A 21,865-nucleotide genomic window follows, 5' to 3' on the forward strand; every position below is an offset into this window, starting at 1 on the left:
ACTTCCTCAGCGTCCCGAGACTGTACTTTTCTCTCATCATACTCGCTGCCTGCCATGTTTGTTGTTTGTCTTTCTGGAGTGTTCTTACTGATGCAACGTATTGACGAAAATCCTTAACCCCGCCCCTAGCTCAGCTCGGCTCGCAGCCAGTTTCAGATGTCTTGTGAGGTTGGAGTTTCAGTTTGTTTCTCGCTCGGCTCGATAAATAGCCAGTGGAGAACCACCTGTACCCGTACCGTACCAGGCCCTGATGGGTCAGATGTGCAGATGTGAAGGGGCATGAGTGTCACTGGTAACGCTACTCGGTCACATATGGTATCAGAGTTGCTACTGCCGGAGTGCCCTGCTCTGCTGCCAGCATTGCCGCTGTGAGCGTTGCCCCTGCCGGAGGGCACGGCACCACTGCCAGCGTGGCCACGGCTGGAGTGCCCCGCACAGCTAGTAGCGTGGCCACGGCTGGAGTTCCCTGCACCGCTGTCAGTACTGCTGCTGCCAGCGTTGCCAGTGATGGAGTGCCCTGTGCTGATGCCAGCATTTCCGCTGTTAGCATTGCCGCTGCCAGTGTTGCTACTGTCTGCGCTGTCTTTGCCAGAGTGCCCTTGTGCCCATGCCAGCATTTCCACTGCCAGCGTTGCCATTAGCAGTATTTCTGCTGCCGGAGTGCCCCGCGCTGATAGCGGTGCCCTTATCAGTATTTCCTTATCAGAGAGACCCCCTCCACCACTGCCCCGATCACCAACCCGCCCACAACAGTCTATGGACATGAGGGGAGGGGGTTGGTGTTTTGAGGCGGGGGGGTAGGGTTAGGTTTAGGGTTAGGCCGATGGTGGCAATGTGTGCTGCGCACATGAGGGGAGGAATGTGGCGGTGTGGCAGTGTGAAAGCCCTCCTGGTGCACGGGTGGGGGAAATATTGGGTGGCAGGGAGGGGGTTAAATTCAACACTTCAAGTTTTTAGACTCCTGTAATAATCCTGTAAACATTAGCCTAAATATTTTGAAAAATATAAAAATTAAGTTTATTGTCTTCAACTGAAGAGAATAATATCATTGTTCATGTTTACCTCAGTCATTTCCTCTATAATGCCCATCATATTTTGTAAATCTTGGCCAGTATAGAAAGTCATGTCTAACAAATGTACTTACTGATGCAGTTCTACAGTAAACTACTTTAATATCTGCGGCACCAAGGTTACATGTTATTAATTCAGTAGAATTTAGTCAGCTAAATTAATTCTCTAAACATTGGAAACCTTGTCAGATTTGCCATGTCTGAACGCACAGCTTCACTGTAGAACACTGACAATATGAAAGTCAGAATAAAACTAATATACACACATATTAAAACAGATACATCACAAGTAGCTCATACATTGAAAACAATCTAAGTAAAATCAGAAGTAGATGGATTTTTTTGCAGTATATTCTGATAATTAAAACAGCTGGTTATGTGTGTAAGTATTCACTAAATTGATTTTACATATTTGTTTGTAAGGCAAAATAAAAACGCATTGTATATAGCAAGACAATATAGTTGATTCCTTGCAGACACAGGATAATTAGTACTGTATCAACAGCTTTGTTTAACTAGCTGGAACCACAAAAGTTGTAAACTAAGTAGGAAGGTTGATTTGGCCTAGCTAACACCTCTTGTTGCTTACTAGTACTACAGCAAGCAAGAGAGACCCAAGTTAAGTACTTTTATTAACCCACAAGGCAGTTCACCATCTTCCCAGTTGAGCAAGCACTGAACTTGTTTCTAAAGGAAACATTACAAAAATGTTTAAACTTGGCAGTCAGGTGTTGAAGTAAACACTGGAAAGGAAAACTAAACAAAAAACAAAAGGCGAAGTCGTGTTTTATAACCGAGCATCGTTGGGCTGCACCAGCCTAGCACCCGCTAACAGCCTGTTAACGTGCCGTTCCTCCTTGACGCCAGCTTCCCGGAAATGAGTCTCTGCCAGAGAGGCTATTTGGTTCAGCGTGTCATATCCTGCTGCTGTAAACAAGTTTAAGTACATGGGCAGTCCGATAGAAACCAACCAATCAGAGACTGAGCTGAGCTGTCCAGGAGACACAGGCTTCCGGCAGATTTCAGTAAGACCTCCAAAGGGGATCTAGATATGGAAAGGAAAAGCAGTGTTGCTACAAAAAGATTGAAAAATGTTGCAAGAAGCTCATAAATGCTGCATTCTGAATTCTATCAATGCTTATTAGTTGGAAGAAAACAAAGTAATATGTAACAACATCATTGCATGCATTTAAGCAATAACTTAACTTGCTATGTTTTCAACCATGTTTTAAAAGGTCTCGGCTGAAAACGAGACTTGAGCTGACTGTATAAGCGTGGCTAAGGTACAGCACCCCCCTTCAAATGGTATTCACTGGTTTTCTTGCTTTGTAATAGATACTGGGGGTTTGTTGATAAGTTTGACATGCAATCAGCAATTCATCTGATTCTGACAAACACACTGTTCTGGCAGATCTCTCTCTCAAACTGGCAGGGAATTAGTTCATTTGAATGTTTCCACTTATCTATCTTTCTGTCTATCTGTCTTTTCACATATATAGTATATATACATTGTACATGCATTGTATTATATGGAATGAGGGCAGGGGATACTTGTTAGCACAGGGCTTGCTTACTGCCATGCGGTGCTGTTTCCGAAGCTGCTTCACCCGAACTTGGTCCATGTTTGAAGCCACATCTTTAACAGGCTGCTCCAGGTCTTCAGCATACCTCTGCACCAGGGATTCTGGAATGCCGCAACGACCATGCTGCAAAACACACAAACGTAGGTTATTGAAATCTATAGGTACTGTATATAGGTATACAAATATGCCTTTATATACACACAGTACTGTGCAAAAGTTTTAGGCAGGTGTGAAAAAATGCTGTAAAGTAAGAATGCTTTCAAAAATAGACATGTTAATAGTTTATATTTATCAATTAACAAAATGCAAAGTGAGTGAACAGAAGAAAAATCTACATCAAATCAATATTTGGTGTGACCACCCTTTGCCTTCAAAACAGTATCAATTCTTCTAGGTACACTTGCACACAGTTTTTGAAGGAACTCGGCAGGTAGGTTGGCCCAAACATCTTGGAGAACTAACCACAGTTCCTCTGTGGATTTAGGCAGCCTCAGTTGCTTCTCTCTCTTCATGTAATCCCAGACAGACTCAATGATGTTGAGATCAGGGCTCTGTGGGGGCCATACCATCACTTCCAGGACTCCTTGTTCTTCTTTACGCTGAAGATAGTTCTTAATGACTTTCGCTGTATGTTTGGGGTCATTGTCATGCTGCAGAATAAATTTGGGGCCAATCAGATGCCTCCCTGATGGTATTGCATGATGGATAAGTATCTGCCTGTACTTCTCAGCATTGAGGAGACCATTAATTCTGACCAAATCCCCAACTCCATTTGCAGAAATGCAGCCCCAAACTTGCAAGGAACCTCCACCTGCAACCTGCAGACACTCATTCGTGTACTGCTCTCCAGCCCTTCGGTGAACAATCTGCCTTCTGCTACAGCCAAATATTTCAAATTTTGACTCATCAGTCCAGAGCACCTGCTGCCATTTTTCTGCACCCCAGTTCCTGTGTTTTCGTGCATAGTTGAGTCGCTTGGCCTTGTTTCCACGTCGGAGGTATGACTTTTTGGCCGCAAGTCTTCTATGAAGGCCACTTCTGACCAGACTTCTCCGGACAATTCTGAGCTGATGGCACTGCTGGACATCTTCCGATTGCGAAGGGAAGTAAGCATGATGTGTCTCTCATCTGCTGCAGTAAGTTTCCTTGGCCGACCACTGCGTCTACGGTCCTCAACGTTGCCCGTTTCTTTGTGCTTCTTCAAAAGAGCTTGGACAGCACATCTGGAAACCCCTGTCTGCCTTGAAATTTCTGCCTGGGAGAGACCTTGCTGATGCAGTATAACTACCTTGTGTCTTGTTGCTGTGCTCAGTCTTGCCATGGTGTATGACTTTTGACAGTAAACTGTCTTCAGCAACCTCACCTTGTTAGCTGAGTTTGGCTGTTCCTCACCCAGTTTTATTCCTCCTACACAGCTGTTTCTGTTTCAGTTAATGATTGTGTTTCAACCTACATATTGAATTGATGATCATTAGCACCTGTTTGGTATAATTGTTTAATCATACACCTGACTATATGCCTACAAAATCCCTGACTTTGTGCAAGTGTACCTAGAAGAATTGATGCTGTTTTGAAGGCAAAGGGTGGTCACACCAAATATGGATTTGATTTAGATTTTTCTTCTGTTCACTCACTTTGCATTTAGTTAATTGATAAATATAATTGATTAACATGTCTATTTTTGAAAGCATTCTTACTTTACAGCATTTTTTCACACCTGCCTAAAACTTTTGCACAGTACTGTATATATATATATATATATATATATATATATATATATATATATATAGTGCCTATAGAAAGTCTACACCCCCTTTCAAAATTGTCACCTTTTGTTGCCTTATAGCCTGGAATTAAAATGTATTAAAATAGTTTTTTTTTTCATTTATTTACACATCCTACCCCACAACTTCCAAGTGAAAAAAATATTACAGAAAGTTGTAGAAAATTAATTAAAAAATAAAAACTGAAATAGCTTGGTTGGATAAGTGTCCACCCCCCTTGTAATAGCAATCCTAAATTAGCTCAGGTGTAACCAATCGCCTTCAAAATCACACACCAAGTTAAGTGGCCTCCACCTGTGTTAAATTGTAGTGATTCACATAAGCAACCATGAGCAGCAAGGCGCTTTCAAAAGAGCTCCGTGACAAAGTTGTTGAAAGGCACAGATCAGGGGATGGGAATAAAAAAATTCAGAGGCCTTGAATATCCCTTGAAGCACGGTCAAGACGATTATTAAGAAGTGGAAGGTGTATGGCACCACCAAGACCCTGCCTAGATCAGGCCATCCCTCCAAACTGGATGACCGAGCAAGAAGGAGACTGATCAGAGTGGCTACCAAGAGGCCAATGGCAACTTTGCAAGAGCTACAGGCTTATGGCCAAGACTGGTCAAAGTGTGCAGGTGACAACAATATCCCAAGCACTCCACAAATCTGGCCTGTATGGTAGGGTGGCAAGAAGGAAGCCATTACTCAAGAAGGCCCATCTTGAATCCCGTTTGAAGTATACAAAAAAACACTCAGGAGATTCTGTAGCCATGTGGCAAAAAGTTTTGTGGTCCGACGAAACTAAAATGGAACTTTTTGGCCTAAATGCAAAGCGTTATGTTTGGCGCAAACCCAACACAGCGCATCACCCAAAGAACACCATCCCTACTCTGAAGCATGGTGGTGGCAGCATCATGTTATGGGGATGTTTCTAATTGGCAGGGACTGGAGCACTTGTCAGGATAGAAGGGAAAATGAATGGAGCAAAGTACAGAGAAGTCCTTGAGGAAAACCTGCTGCCCTCTGCAAGAAAGCTGAACCTGGGACGGAAGTTCACCTTTCAGCATGACAACGACCCAAAGCACACAGTCAAAGCTACACTGGAGTGGTTATGGAACAAAAAGGTAAATGTCCTTGAGTGGCCCAGTCAGAGCACCGACCTAAATCCGATCGAAAATTTGTGGCATGACTTGAAGATTGCTGTCCATCAACGCTCCCCAAGGAACTTGACAGAGCTTGAACAGTTTTGTAAAGAAGAATGGTCAAATATTGCCAAATCTACGTGTTCAAAGTTGGTAGAGACCTATCCCAACAGACTCACAGCTGTAATTGCTGCCAAAGGTGCTTTCACCAAGTATTAACTCAGGGGGGTGGAGACTTATCCAATTATGATCTTTCAGTTTTGTATTTTTTATATATAATTTTTTTCTCAATAATAACTTTTTTCCCCCTTACCAGTGTGGAGTATAGTGTGTAGATAAGTGGAAAAAAATCCTCATTTAAATGCATGAAACTCTGAGGCACTGACACAACAAAATGTGAAAAAAGCTCAAGGGGGTGTAGACTTTCTATAGGCACAGTATTGTGATCAACTTTTTGTTTTGTTGTGTTCCTATTTTCTGTTATGATGAGTGTAATAAACAAAAAACAAAATCGTGATTTTTTTCTTTGTACAACACCCCCTTTTCCACATCTATTTTTTGAGTTAAATTTGATAGTTTTCACTTGCGTGCACAGCTATAAAGAAGCTCAAGTAAACCTCAGTAAGGCTATCATTTGCACTTTGTTTATTGCAAAGAAACTACAATGGCAGGGATAGAAAAAAGAAAAAAGCTATGTCTACTTTTGTACTGTTTCTCTCTGAAATACAGGCGCTCCTCGACTTACGACGCGTGGCACTTACGACTCTTTTGCATTACCCTGCTTCGACTTTACAATATCGACACAGCATTTACGACACGGCGAGACACGAGCCATGCGTCATGTGCACATGCTCGGTGTCTGAACCGCAGTACCTGTCATGGTCGCCCTGACTCAGTCACTTAGCGTTTGTTATTTTCATGCACGTAACTGTTTTTTTAGAATTCATTTGCCCTTAACAATGTCTGATAAGAGCAATGGACTCAAAACGAAACCTAAGCTGTGAACTCTGTCACATGATGAGGGGCTTAACTTCAGGCGATCGTATTTCTGACTAGGAGTACGCCATACGCAGTGCCTACAAAAGGTACCACGAAATGTTCCTGTCAGGACAACTGAGGAAATCAGCACCTCCGGTCACTTTTTTTTTTTTTTTTAAAGTAACAAAAATGCTTATTCACTGCCAAACATAAACTACTTTAGATGTGTAATGGCTGCAGTATAGGATACTGACCTTAGGTTTAGGGTTTCGGTGTTGGGAGAGGATTATTCATTGTTTTATTAACAATAATATGATAACCAAATCAGAGTGCAGTGTCCTGACAGGAGCATTTCGTGATACCTTTGTAAGGACAGCACCGCATACACACACTGAATACATCATTAGAAAGCCCCGAGTCTGTACTTTTAAACAAGACAGTGAATACAATATAACGGGTCATTTTTGTAAAAATATATTATCTGGCCAAAGAGTCAGGAACGTAACCCCAGTTTATAACATTGTTCCTGTGGGAAAATGTGCTTCGACTTACAACGCGACTTTCAGGAACCAATTGTGTTGTAAGTGCGAGGACTGCCTGTATTCACATGAAAAAGTGTATCATTTTAAGTTTGACATCCTCTGCTTTATAGTTAATTCAGTGGAGCAAAGTACAGCCTTCACAACCTATTTTGGAATATTACAGTTTTACATATAATATTATTAGAAATCGCTTTAATTTTGCTAGATTTAGCTGGGAATTGTCCAGCATGTGATTGGAACAGGAAAGTGAACGTCGTTTTTTTTATTTATTTAACTTAAATAAGCACATTATTAGTTCAATTAAGGGTCTGATTAAGTAATTTAGAACTCAGTTGGAATGAAAACCAGCAGACACAGGGGTCCCCCAGGACCAGGATTGGGAAAGCCTGGGTTAACCTATTACATTTGACCTGTTGTTTTTTTAATCTTGCCAAAAACCAGATTTTTATTTCCTGTTTATTATAGAAAGGCTTGGGAAGTTCAGAAGGGCTGCTTTGTGTTTTTAAATGAGAAACAGTTTTGTTTTTATTACAGAAATAAATTACAAACTTTGTTAGAATTATACAGTTAAACACATACCAAGGTTTCTGGCATGCGTCACATCTCATACTTCACTTTGATGCACCCTCTTGTGCCATACGGAAAGACACAAAACAAACTTTTGGAAAAATTAGCGGCAACCAGTAAGCGTTCAAGCACAGGAAATTGGCCGAAGAAACCGAGCCTGTCAAAGACCTTTTATTTGGCCTTAAAAGTTGAAAGTAAATTTCATAATTTTGAATTAAGTGCTCGTTCGTTTCGTGGAGACAATGGCATTGAGCAAACCATCCACGAGTAATAAACAAACGTAGGAGGCTTTAAACCAGACTGGAGAAAGAGTTTGCTTCCACGCCTCAGCAGTCAGCAGATGCTCCTTTCGGCATTCAGTAAAGAAGCTTATGTAACGACTCAAGCGAGTTTTGTATGGCAAGCATGGAATATCGCTCGTGCCAAACATCCTTATTCAGATGAATGAATCTTTTTATAAAATTGGAGTGTTGGCGCTAGACGAGAGAATGCATGTTTAAATGTTAAATTGCAAGTCTAAAATGTATATTATATTTACATATCTTACGTCTCGTCATGAGCAGGTACTGCATTTGTCATCCACAAAGCTTTCAAAAGTATTTGATACACGCAGGGGAGAGCTTGTCAAAAAGAATCCTTACAAAAAGGTGTATTTTTATGTGGTGTTTTTGGTGAAATCATTTGCTTCATATTAACTGAATATATTTTATTGTGTAATACATACAGTATAAACAGAAATAATGGAAAAACACCAGTGTCCTTTTGTGCCCTCGTGGACGGGCCATGACAGCGTCACATGATCCAAGAGCAGCTTCTTTCAGGATTTGGGTCTTTAGGAGGTAAATACCCATTCGGTAATGGTTACATTTTGTACTTGAAAGGGAACCAGACTATTTAGTAAAACATATCTTTCTAATCATCCTTTCTATTTACCAATTGCTTAATGTGCCTTGTTAATTGTTCTGATCACTAAGTTTATAAACATAGTTGAGCTGCCACCTGTTTTGTTTGCAATTGGTGTTATATGAGGAGACAACCATTGTATTTAGCAGCATGACCTATAGGGACACACTTTCAAAGCATTTACTCCAGTCTTTTTTGAAAGATGAAAAGTCAACAGTACAATGAGAAGCAAACAACTTGAGTGCCTTCAATTACTTTACTAGTTTTGTGTTTTTCTCATTTAAAAAAACTGGAGAAAAACACCTATTGGCCCACGGACTTCTGTGTAAATAGGCTGTCCTTTGAATGGATTTGTTATTCTAATGATTCTGTAATATACAAAGGCTGCTTCAGTATGCAAGACTTCCTTGTGAAACACCACCATTTGTGAACGGTCTCAAGACTGAAAAGACTTACCAGAGGAATAACAAACCCTATAAATAAATTACAGAAAGCTATCATTTTGGACTTGCCACACAACAATTTAACTCCTTGCTGACTTGTTAAATTAAATCAGTGGCAGATGCTCATCTATTGGCAGTATTACAGTGTTTATTATGTGTTGTCCAAACCTCTGTATGCTTACTGGTGTGTTTGCAATCGTGTATCTCAATTTAGACTATCCGGAGCTGAAGGTCCTGCAGCTGTAATACAGCATTTCTGACAATTGACTTGGGTTTCAGCACACCCAGTCAGGACTTAAGACATCATGAGCAAATCAAAAACCCAGGTTCAAGTTCAAACCACCCAAAAGCTTTTCTCATCATCCGGGACACAAGGAGGTCCAAAAAAATTCACATTAACAGCTAAAAGTAAACTGATTATATTCTAATTAACACATTGACATGTAGTTTTCCATGTTATGCAGTAAGAGGTTCATAAAATATACTGCTCTATGTGATCTCATACATGTATTTTTATTACAAGTCTAGACCTCAGAATGCAAGGGTGTAAATGTGGCCAAAAGGACATCAAACTGCTTACTTTATTAAATCCATCAAAATAGATGGATTTAATAAAGCTTTCTGAATAGGGCACAGAGAATCACACTATAGGGCATAGTGTACACGTCATCCATTCTTAAAACACTTACCTTGTCTGAATAAGGCTCCTCGGTGAGATCGATCCCCTCAGACTCTAACCTTTTCTCAAGCAGCATTTCTAGGTCAGCCACTCTTGTGTGGGGGATCTTCCTTCCCGAGGCTGGGCCTCGTCTGACACCGTGCATCTGGAGACAAGCTGTCTCTGGGAGATCAGAGAGCCAAGGTGGCCGTGTTGCTGGGGGGGTGCCTGGCTCCTCCTCGGGGGAGGCACAGGGTGGTCCACAGTCAATTGGACTAGAAGGACTGGCCTTTAAGGGTAAAGAAAGTGCATCTGGGTTTGGGAGGATTAAGGTTGGATGATAAAGGCCATTAGCGAAGCGTTCCCTGCATTTCTTGGCAGGGACTGGAGGTGGCTGCAATGGCTTTTTGGAATGTGTCTTTGTGTCGTACCTCACTTCGTTCTTCTCAGGGGCTTGCTCTTGGGGGACTGGGCTTCTGGGTCCTTCTAGGTCAGTCCTGGCGAGCTGTGAATCACTCACGATTATGGAGTTCTCTAAAGCTACATGCGACTGAGGGCCACAGTTTGTATCTAGTTTTATTGGACTCACTGGTGAGTTCAGTTCAGTTTCTCCCCCTGTGGTAGTGCTGGGAGATTGCCTTCTGCTGCCCTGGTCGCACAAAGTGTCTGCATCAATACTGATGGGCCTAGCCACTTTGAACTCCAAGCTGTGGATTTTCTTGCTCTCAGAGCCCTGCTCACTATGGAGATCCCCTAGTGAGTGGGAGCGTTTCCACAGGTCCTGAGCCAACTGCTGCCCGCCCAGATTCTCACAGCTGCGGCTCGCAGGCACCAGCAGACTGCAGCGGTTCTTTTTCAAGCTGAGGATGTCGAAGGACTTGACTGAAGGCTTGGGGAAATGCCGCTTGCTGAACTTGCACTCCTTGTTATGCTGCAGGGCCTCAGTGGATTTTGTCAGTGGAAGGGTGGGGTAGTTGACCAACTGGTGGCTGTTTGATTCCGCTTCTGCAGAGGATTTGGTGGACAGCAGACTGTTTCTGATCTTACCTGAAATAAACAAGTCATATTCCTTGAGTATGCCAGAAATATGTAAAAATAATAAAACAGTTGGTTAATTTCTGCTTCAAACATTAACTGTAGCACCTCTTTGTGACTATGCATCAGTATTAGTTATAAAAACGATTCTTTAGCAGTGTGCAAGCTTCAAATGCAACAGGGATAATTTCATCAAGAAAAATAAGTTTTATACATCTAGCTTACTTTTCCCACATTTTCAGTAGTCTCTATGTACCCTGAACAAAAAAATAAATACATTTGACAATCTAATCTCACTTGGATTGGCGGTAATAAAAAGTTAAACGGCTCACAATACCAACACATTTGCTTCCAGTCAGTTTAAGACTTACACCAAACAATCTGTCAGAAAACATTAATTTTGATATGAAAATGTTAAAACTGCATACACTGACACAGCCAAGATAAAATGACTCAATCCATGTTTAAATATACAGACGCCTTCAGGTTTCACCAATAGACCAAAGTTTCTTTACAGAATCTCATTTAAGCGTCTCAAATTGAACGAGAACACATGTTTTGCTTCTCGCTCATTATGAACTGATACTGTAACCAGCTGCACTTGGTATTTGCGAATGAATAAATGAACAATCTGTTTCCAGTCAGAGGTCAGTCATGTGAAACGACAGTGTCGAGTTATCCACTAGTCTTTTTAATAGTTTTTATCCCTTCAGTACCGGTAATAAGTGTCGAGTTACGATAAAGCGCGGTGTCGAATTAAAACAGAGGCAGGATGCATATATTTTATATGGAGAAAATTTGGGACCAAGACTGTCTGTTGAATAAAGCGAAGGTGTCGATTTATCCACCAATCAAGTTAACCGAGGTTGACTGTGTGTATGTGTATATATATATATATATATATATATATATATATATATATATATATGCATGCTATGGACACAAAACCACGTCATTTTTATAATATAACACACTTGAGTCAATATTATGTTTTATGTGCGGTTGCACAATCTATATTATTTACAATAACAAAACAAAACCAACAAAACAAACCTAAGTCCTATGCTCACACTCGTTTAGACCAACTGGTCCACCAAACTTCCCTATCTTATAAGGGACAAGCTCAGCTTGTTTACCCCAAGCAAAAACCAGTGTTCTGTTTGTTTTGATCTATTTCAATCACAGCTCTTTCTCCTTACTTCTCCACATACCCCAACTCTCTCCAACCCCCATCACAGAACAAGCCAAACTGTGGCCTTTGTATTCCCCCAACCTGATCAGTGCAGCTGATTGGCATTTACCCAATTACCTGATTATCCCACACTAATAATCAGCCCTCTGGCTTCACTTTGCCCTTTTCAAAGATGGTGTGCATTATCCCTCATGCCCAGGGTCCTAAAGTGGAATTAAAATTGATATAATGATTCATACCAAGAGATGTACACTGATGTAAGAGTGGCAGTGTATCACAGGCAATGCCTTCACTGCTAGGATGAAAACCAATGTAAAAGAAAATCATGCGACAGGCACAGCTGATGGGAAGTCAAGAGGATGACAAGAGGTTGCAGCAGAAAAAAGCAAGCAGACAATATTCTATTTAAGTCACAAATGAGTTTTATTCCAGAACTAAATCAGTCTCTACCATGACAAATGAACATCATCAATAAGACAATTAAGACAAACACTGTGTAAAGGTCTCAGCTAGCCTGTAGATGTTGAGATATATATATATATATATATATATATATATATATATATATATAGATAGATAGATAGATAGATAGATAGATAGATAGATAGATAGATAGATAGATAGATTTAAGATGCAATTTTAAACTTTTCAAGTACTCAAAAAAACTATTGTTGAAAAGTATTTGGACATAAACAATAGTTAGGCACATGATGAGATAGCGTTAAACATTAAAATCACCCAAAAAAAAAAAAAAAAACTTAACACAATTCTGAAATGGAATTCAAATTTACATGCAATGAATATATTCTGACATGTTTACATCTTGGCTGGACCTATAAACATTCACAGAATTGTTTCTTGCGGGCACCAAGCAGAATAATTAATACAGTGTAATGGTGGTTTCTATTCTATTGCTCCTATAATTAGGGCCTTGCATTTTACACAACTTGTCTTAACCTGTAATTTAGTCCTACAGCCACAAGATGTCGATACAGCCTCCACAGTAAGCCACGTATTGAGAAATCATTAAACAATCACCCCATTATGTTATTTTAACCATCTGAATTGTTCATCCCGTTACTAAAAGTACATATTAGCAGACTAGTAAACAGAACACTGTAGATAGCTACTGACATTTATTTAAGCCTTACATCCCTGTGAACACTTATAACAGGATTTTAAAAGGAAGTTCTTTTCAGTATTATTTCAGAGTGTAAATACATTATTTATAGGTTTTCAATTTACCAGTACACTTGTATGCAAATCATTTCGTAAAAAAATAAATGACATTTTCTTGATAACTGGATCTCACCGGGCACACACACACACACACACACACACACATATATATATATATATATATATATATATATATATATAGTCAACAGAAGAGAAGATTTTGTTTTTTTAATGGACTTCCTGTTTCTGACACCGATGCCTGAACACTATTGAGCAGTGGTACTCAACTCTGGCCCTCGAGATCAAATCAGGTCCAGGTTTTTACTCCAAGCAGGTTCTAATGTAGATAATTGAAGCTGCTAAGAAGCAATTTAGAATAGTTACCTGAACTCAGGAAGAACGCAGTGCCAAAACTAATTTATCATAACAATATTAATTAATCATAAATCAACAGCATAAAGTTTATATTTTTCTAATTTAGAAATATGAACGACAATTTGCCTCAGCAATTCATTAAAATAAATAAATAAAAATAAATATAAACGATTCAGTCGGTCTAATGATTAAATAAAGGAACTATTATTGAGAACTGCAGTAGATATCTAGAGGATGAACACTGCTGTGTTACTTTCCATTAGCCTTTCATTTGTTACAAGAAGGCACACTAAAGTCTTTCTTCGCCATCAGCTCGGGTGGCTGTGGGCAGTTAACGAACAGCCCGGGCAGATGCCGAAATGACAAAATTCAAAGCTAATTCCGCATCTGCCCGCTGCAGCTGGACACTTCGCCAACTGCCCGGGCATTACAGCAACGGTCCATAACATTATATATATATATATATATATTATATATATATATATATATATATATATATATATATATATATATATGACAGCCAAACAATACTTTTGGGATATGCCTGCTAGTCAGGTATTTGCTGAGCATTTTATATCAAAGCTGCCAATAGGTCCTTGGTCCCGCCTCCTGAGGAAATAAATAGTCACTGCACAGAGTCTCTTTTGCCTTTCACGAACAGGTAGGTAAGGTGAGTATAATACTAACCTCTTCCAGTTGTGTGACTGACTCTTTTAGAGCTCTTTCTATTGAGTTTTCTGGACTTCCAAAACATTCTTAAACAGCCTACATCATGTAGCGATTGTAGTCTGCTTTCTAACCTCTGCAGCTTGCTGCATATGACTTTCTATAATTTTCCTCTGCTTTTTGCAGCTGTAAAAAAAAAAAAAAAAAAAAAAAAAAAAAGAGAAAAGAAGGGAGAACACGACCCTCCAGCGAGTCCAGCCTCGCTCTGCAGCCGCTGTTGACTCGAGGGCTCTGGACGACCATCGGCTATGCGCAGCCTAGCGCCCCTACAGGTTGTTAGTTACTATTGTTTTTTTGTTACTGCTTACAATAAAAAAAAATTAAAAAATAAAAAAAAATCCTCACACTCCAGTTTACTGTTTGTGTATACTACTGCCTTGCAGTTTAAAAAATCCCCAAAAAAACAACAACAGCGTGCTTCCTCCATATATCTGGCTATATACCCATAAAGCGGTGATTAGATATATATAAAAAAAAATTTAAAAAAGTGTTTGCACACAGTCCAGATGCCATCTTAGGTGCTCCACTCCACTGCAAGCTGCACGCTTCACTGGTTGTGTGACTGCACTGCAACTGTCTGCAGGCTACACTCCACACCGTTGCAAGCTACGCGCTATTCCTGGTTGTGTGACTGCAAACAGCCCATACACAGACACACAGCCCAGTACCTTGGTGCTTTGCCCTCGGTATTTGGTGCTCGGTGCTTCAGCGCCCCTGTGTCTAGGCCTCGACGCCCGCGGTACCCTCGGGTCCTCGGTGCCTCTGTGTACTAAAGCCCTCTTTGTTCAAGCGCTTCGCTTTGTGCCTCGGTGCTCCATAGCCTCGGTGCCTCGGCATTCTAGTGCAATCCCCCCCAGTAGGAGACACGCCTTGCAAACAAAGGAGGCCTCTTGACCGCCCACCTGGACGGCATGCTGCACTCCGTTACCCTTCCCAAGCCACTAGCTTCAGAGCTACACGCAGTCTCGGGGTTCAAAGGGCAAGCCCTGGGCAGAAGCCTGTCAGGCTTAGTGGTGGTGTGCAGACAGCTGTATCATTGGCGGTCATCTTCGAATTGAAAGGGAATGATAGGTTACGGACGTAACCCTGGTTCCCTGAAAGAGAAGATGACCGCCAATTTTACGAGGTCACATCACTCGCATTCGTGGGTTCAATTCAAAAGAGACTGACATCTCTGTGCAGTGACTATTTATTACCTCGGGAGGCGGGACCGAGGACGTCACTCTGCGGAGGGCTTATCGGCAGCTTTGATATAAAATGCTCAGCAAATACCTGACTAGCAGGCATATCCAAAAGGTATTGTCTGGTGGTCATCTTCTCTTTCAGGGTTTTCTACTATTATAACAATCTTGACTTGCATAAAGATGGAAAAACATTGAGTGAAATATCGCATCACTTGATTTTCAAGATGTGGTATCCGAAGCATAATCAACAAGTACAGAGAAACATAATCTGTAATTGACAAACCCAGGACCAGAAGACCCAGAAAGCTGTTTAATGAGGATGATACTTAATACTTAATAATTAAAGTTTTAAAGTGCAACTGGACGTTCCACCATAACAACGATCCAAAACACACATCAAAAGCTCACTGACAAATAACCCAATCATTTAAAGAGGTTATTATTGCTAAATGTGCATCAACTTGCGATTCATTCCATTTTTGTCAGGGTATGAATACTTTTATTAGCATTTTTGGAGTTTTGCTAAAAAATTGCTGAAATAAATAATTGTATCTTTTTTTCCTCATCCACAAAAGCAAAACCTTTGCTACAAAAGACTTTTCCTAAAATTGGTTAAAACAGTTGCAGTTCAAGTTACTTATAAAATGTTATAGCTAATATATTATTATGGGGTGCCAAACAGGAAAATAAATAAATAAATATATATATATATATATATATATATATATATATATATATATATATCAAACTTCAAATGTACATAATTCAAAGTGTATATATACAGTACTGTGCAAAAGTTTTAGGCAGGTGTGAAAAAATGCTGTAAAGTAAGAATGCTTTCAAAAATAGACATGTTAATAGATTATATTTATCAATTAACTAAATGCAAAGTGAGTGAACAGAAGAAAAATCTACATCAAATCAATATTTGGTGTGACCACCCTTTGCCTTCAAAACAGCATCAATTCTTCTAGGTACACTTGCACACAGTTTTTGAAGGAACTCGGCAGGTAGGTTGGCCCAAACATCTTGGAGAACTAACCACAGTTCTTCTGTGGATTTAGGCAGCCTCAGTTGCTTCTCTCTCTTCATGTAATCCCAGACAGACTCGATGATGTTGAGATCAGGGCTCTGTGGGGACCATACCATCACTTCCCGGACCCCTTGTTCTTCTTTACGCTGAAGATAGTTCTTAATGACTTTCGCTGTATGTTTGGGGTCGTTGGCATGCTGCAGAATAAATTTGCGGCCAATCAGATGCCTCCCTGATGGTATTGCATGATGGATAAGTATCTGCCTGTACATCTCAGCATTGAGGAGACCATTAATTCTGACCAAATCCCCAACTCCATTTGCAGAAATGCAGCCCCAAACTTGCAAGGAACCTCCACCATGCTTCACTGTTGCCTGAAGACACTCATTCGTGTACCGCTCTCCAGCCCTTCGGCGAACAAACTGCCTTCTGCTACAGCCAAATATTTCAAATTTTGACTCATCAGTCCAGAGCACCTGCTGCCATTTTTCTGCACCCCAGTTCCTGTGTTTTCGTGCATAGTTGAGTCGCTTGGCCTTGTTTCCACGTCGGAGGTATGACTTTTTGGCCGCAAGTCTTCCATGAAGGCCACTTCTGACCAGACTTCTCCGGACAGTAGATGGGTGTACCAGGGTCCCACTGTTTTCTGCCAATTCTGAGCTGATGGCACTGCTGGACATCTTCCGATTGCGAAGGGAAGTAAGCATGATGTGTCTCTCATCTGCTGCAGTAAGTTTCCTTGGCCGACCACTGCGTCTATGGTCCTCAACGTTGCCCGTTTCTTTGTGCTTCTTCAAAAGAGCTTGGACAGCACATCTGGAAACCCCTGTCTGCCTTGAAATTTCTGCCTGGGAGAGACCTTGCTGATGCAGTATAAATACCTTGTGTCTTGTTGCTGTGCTCAGTCTTGCCATGGTGTATGACTTTTGACAGTAAACTGTCTTCAGCAACCTCACCTTGTTAGCTGAGTTTGGCTGTTCCTCACCCAGTTTTATTCCTCCTACACAGCTGTTTCTGTGTCAGTTAGTGTTTCAACCTACATATTGAATTGATGATCATTAGCACCTGTTTGGTATAATTGTTTAATCATACACCTGACTATATGCCTACAAAATCCCTGACTTTGTGCAAGTGTACCTAGAAGAATTGATGCTGTTTTGAAGGCAAAGGGTGGTCACACCAAATATGGATTTGATTTAGATTTTTCTTCTGTTCACTCACTTTGCATTTAGTTAATTGATAAATATAATCTATTAACATGTCTATTTTTGAAAGCATTCTTACTTTACAGCATTTTTTCACACCTGCCTAAAACTTTTGCACAGTACTGTAAGTCAAATGTGTGTGTGTGTGTATATATATATATATATATATATATATATATATATATAATCTCAAAAAAGATATATTTTCCTGTTTGGCACCCTATAATAATATATTTCTTCTTTTGCTGAACCAGTTTCTAAGAAAGTCTTAACATGCTGATCTTCAATGTTATTAATAGCTTAGTCATGGTCCTGAGCTGCTATGTGCTACTCTTGACTGAACAGCAATGGGTTTCAGAGTGTGGTCCTTTTTCCTTTTCTCACAAGGTGAAACCAGAACAAATGGAAGACACCTCATGCACACAACACAGCAAGACTGCTGTCTGGATTGTCTTTGTAATGTAGCAATGATGAGTGGATGTGTGTGTCCGCCACACCACTATGCAGAAAAGAAGAGGGTGAAGCACAAAGAGATGGCAAAGAAATGAGGACCAAGCAAAGGAGCAGGAGCAGGAGGAGGAGCATGTTCTAGAGATAAGGTGTGCAGGGCCCTTCAGCAGAAATAGAAGTGTTGTATGTCACTGTGTTTTGGGGCTTTCATTACCGTTCTCCAGGTTTTCACTGCTCTCGTAGCAGCCAGAGTCACGGGGAGACTCCCCAGTCAGGCCTTGCCCATCTGACAGGAGCTTCTCCTGGGAGCCTGAGTGAGCGCTTTTCTCCATATCACTATTACCTGAAAAAAAACAAACAAAAAAATTGTGCATACATTAGCAACCAGTATATACATATATATAAAGAATACATTAGAATAGAATCGAATAGGTTGAACTTGTCATAACAGGCACGGTCAACATGACAAACTTTCATGTTCAGTTTAATTAAAAGAAAATAAAAAATAAATATATAAATTTAGTCACGCCAGTGAAAAATTGCATTTTATGTCTCAGAACTTTTTGGATTGCTTTTAATGTAATGTGAAGACACAGAGGGTATGCCACCCTTCCCAGCATCCCTTACTGTCGTATTCCTGCAGCAGCTCCACAGCAGTCATCAGAACGGCTCTGTGTTCAGGGTTGCCGATGTTCAGCTCATCCAGATCCTCCTCTTCCAGCAGCTTGAAAGTGTCCAGATCCTCATAGCCATTGAAGAGGAAAGTTGGCATGTGCTCCTGGGGGAAGGTGTGACAACAAGGCGATTCAGTGGATCAGCCAACACATTGTGCACAACAGCATTCATCTTTGCTGCTGCAATCAGAAATTGACCAAACAGTCAAAATCCTTCTCATTATAAGTTTATATTGGGTTTTTTTCATATTCACAAATTGATGAATGCCCAGGTGGAGATAACCTGGACAAATGTCCTTAAGGTAACCTTTAGGCCATATGCTCTATTCACCAATAGTCTCATTGGTTATTTTTGCAATGTTTCAATTTTTGTGATTACCTGTGATGTTTTTTTAATTTTATTTGTACATTTGAACTGCATTTTACAGATTAATAAACCCATTGTTCCAGCCACTAAACAAACATTAGCTGCACCAGCAATACCAAATAAAGTCCAGAAGGAAAGAGACAATCCAAGATGTGACTGGTCATTCCTATACCACTCCGGATTTTACAATTACCTGGGCTTTCTTTTGGAGTCACACTATATATCGCAAGTGCAGCAGGGTTTTCAAACGTTTGCTTATGTGTGTTTGTTTTTTTAAGCATTGAGTCTCTGTAATTTTGCTTAAAGTATTCAGACCGATAATGTATTTTAAAAAATTTAAATTGAAAATCATACCCATCTTCTTGTATCTTAAACAAACAACAAAAAATAATGGTTTGTGAATAAAAATAGGGGCACGTCTTATAGCCATGCTGACAGGCCTAGCGTTATTCCTTCTTCCTTCCTACCCACCTGCTGTGTTTGTTTATTTTTTTTGACTTTTCATCAAACTTTTCATTTTGGTCTGTGAATTCTACATTAATCTGAGCAGCTCTATGACTCTTAAGAAACCATGCATTAAAATAGCAGTAATAGGCATTCTCCAAAAATGTAAGTACAGTAAACGTGGCACCGATGCAAAATGCTTCAAGTTTAAGAGCTCTGCAGGTCCAAAAGCTAACAATTACATTACTCTTGAGAATAATAACCTAGCCACAAGCATCATGATTAATGTTCTCAACCAAGACCAGCTGAGGGTTCTTTTGGGTTCCCAAAAACAATATTATTAACTGTAAACATATGCTTTCCCTGCTGCTGCTTTTCAATTTTTAAACTGTAACCATTTCAATATTCCTTACATCACACAGCTGACTTTTCAAATTAGGAATGGAAGAAACTTTATTTTTTGGTATCTTGATTTGCTTAAACAACTTAAAACAAAAACCCTGTTTGCATTCTTTCTATTTTTAATGTTACAGTATAAGCCCAGGAAGCCCAAAGTTTGGTTTTAAACCCACTATTGGACACAGAGACACATCGGCTTCCTGGATAATTTCTGTAGTTTGCTAATTCAAATAGAATAGCTATTTTGGGATACTAAAACTTGGAAAAACACAGTTTCTTCTCACGGTATGTCTGAATATAAGATACTGGTACTTTTGTTCCAAAATGTTTTCACAGTGTTACCTTGAGGTTGATGCGCTCCAGGAGATCTTCCACTGACTTGGGTTTGGGGGGGCGGCCCTTCCTCCTTCTCCGGACAGGCCGCTTGGGCTTCTCTTCTTCCTCGCTCAGCACGTCCACATAGATGAACTTAAACGTCCCCACCTTGTTGTTCAGCAGACCCATCCAGGTGCCCATGGGAGGCTTGCTGATTATGTCAATGACATCTCCTTTCTGAGAATTAGAAAAGGACATTTTGGATTTAAAATGACAAACACACACACTTTTCACAGTACTTCTAATTTCTATTAAGTACATATTGTTTTTTTAGTATACTTTCCAAAGGTTGGTTAGCTAATATTGTAGACTGCTGCACACACGCATGTACCTGCGTGACTAGATAAAACAGGAAACAAATTTTTATTATGTTTTTTTTTTCTTCTTGGAAGCTAAAAACAGACTCTCATTTCTAAATTTGAAAGAAAAGTGGGGTGAATGGGGTGTGTACCTTGAGTTTCAGGGAGTCCGAGTCGTATGGGCTGGGAGTGAAGTCTGTGTGGACCCGGGCTCGGCCACAGAATGGACCCCTGTAGGAGGGCTCCTCGTCATCACCGTCTTCAGACTTCACACTCTCCCTGTTGCTGGCAGAAGAGTCTGTTGTGCTCACCGTCTGACCGCCTGCAAGAGGAAGATCAAAGAGCAGTCAATCCAAGCCTTGTATCCTTGTCATCCACCTCACAAACTCTTTAGTATTCTGTAAAAATTCTCACTAAACCACATGAAATGAAAGCAACCTTCAACTCCCTCATTATGTTATCCATTGTGTTATGCAGAACCCTGGGCTTGTCGTGAGGACAGACTGTTGAACTGGGTGGGGAATTTTGTTAACTTGAATCTTAGTTTACAAAAAATGTGAGCAGGATTCTATGAGCCTAGGACACAGAAGCCAAACAAACATTGCATTAATGTAACACTACACCAGCTCTGCTGACTCTTATAAACAGTTTTTTTTCTTTTTTCAACCAATGTTTTGTTAAGTAAGTGAAGGTCAGGCTAAAAGCCAGTGGTGAAAATAGCGGTGAAACACAGACAGAATCACTGTGAGACTGCCCCCTATAAGCCTTTCAATTATGTGTAATTGTGTAAAGGTTTAATTAATTTTGCAAATTATAACTGAGACAGCACAGGTGATATTAGACTGGACACAACAGCACCCTTACTCATTGAACTCTGCCCACTAAGCGAGCTCCTCAGGCTCTCCACAGACCCTCCGGCCTTTAGCTTGGGCTTCTCCAGCGGATCTGTGCCTGGCTGCGGGGACTGAGGGGAACTGGGCATCCAATCAGGACTCGACTCCTTCCGATGGAAAACAAGACAATGTACTGATTAGGTATCTGTTATCCCATTGATACTGAAAATGTTAAACAGTGCATAAATTCACAAACTTTTTTACTTCTAGCAGAAAAGTGTGACAACCACACAGATATGTTCTTCTGCAAGAGATAAGGATATGCATCCACCAGCAGATGGCACTAAAGTTCCATTAATGTATAAACACTTATTTACTGGAACACTGCATTTACAGAAGAATTTTGAACAGAAAATTAAAAAGTTCATATTAGAATAAATG

At 40.4% G+C, this 21,865-nt stretch overlaps 1 protein-coding gene across 7 annotated transcripts in view; it reads right to left on the reverse strand.

Moving 5' to 3' along the window:
* Window positions 1-1,152: 1,152 nt before the first annotated feature.
* Window positions 1,153-21,865, reverse strand: part of LOC117402243 (SAM and SH3 domain-containing protein 1-like) — a 373,068-nt gene continuing 352,355 nt past the window's right edge. For all 7 annotated transcript variants that reach the window (XM_059024110.1, XM_059024109.1, XM_059024113.1 and 4 more), the window contains 8 exons: window positions 21,456-21,591; window positions 20,744-20,913; window positions 20,260-20,469; window positions 18,661-18,811; window positions 18,248-18,376; window positions 9,686-10,701; window positions 2,645-2,776; window positions 1,153-2,115 (listed from right to left, as the gene is read on the reverse strand). In XM_059024110.1, coding sequence (XP_058880093.1) covers window positions 1,858-2,115; window positions 2,645-2,776; window positions 9,686-10,701; window positions 18,248-18,376; window positions 18,661-18,811; window positions 20,260-20,469; window positions 20,744-20,913; window positions 21,456-21,591 — 2,202 coding nt within the window. In that variant the 3' untranslated portion in view covers window positions 1,153-1,857. The remainder of the gene's footprint in view (window positions 2,116-2,644; window positions 2,777-9,685; window positions 10,702-18,247; window positions 18,377-18,660; window positions 18,812-20,259; window positions 20,470-20,743; window positions 20,914-21,455; window positions 21,592-21,865) is intronic.

The sequence above is a fragment of the Acipenser ruthenus genome, chromosome 5 (genome assembly GCF_902713425.1).
Source record: "Acipenser ruthenus chromosome 5, fAciRut3.2 maternal haplotype, whole genome shotgun sequence".
NCBI classification, from domain to species: domain Eukaryota; kingdom Metazoa; phylum Chordata; class Actinopteri; order Acipenseriformes; family Acipenseridae; genus Acipenser; species Acipenser ruthenus.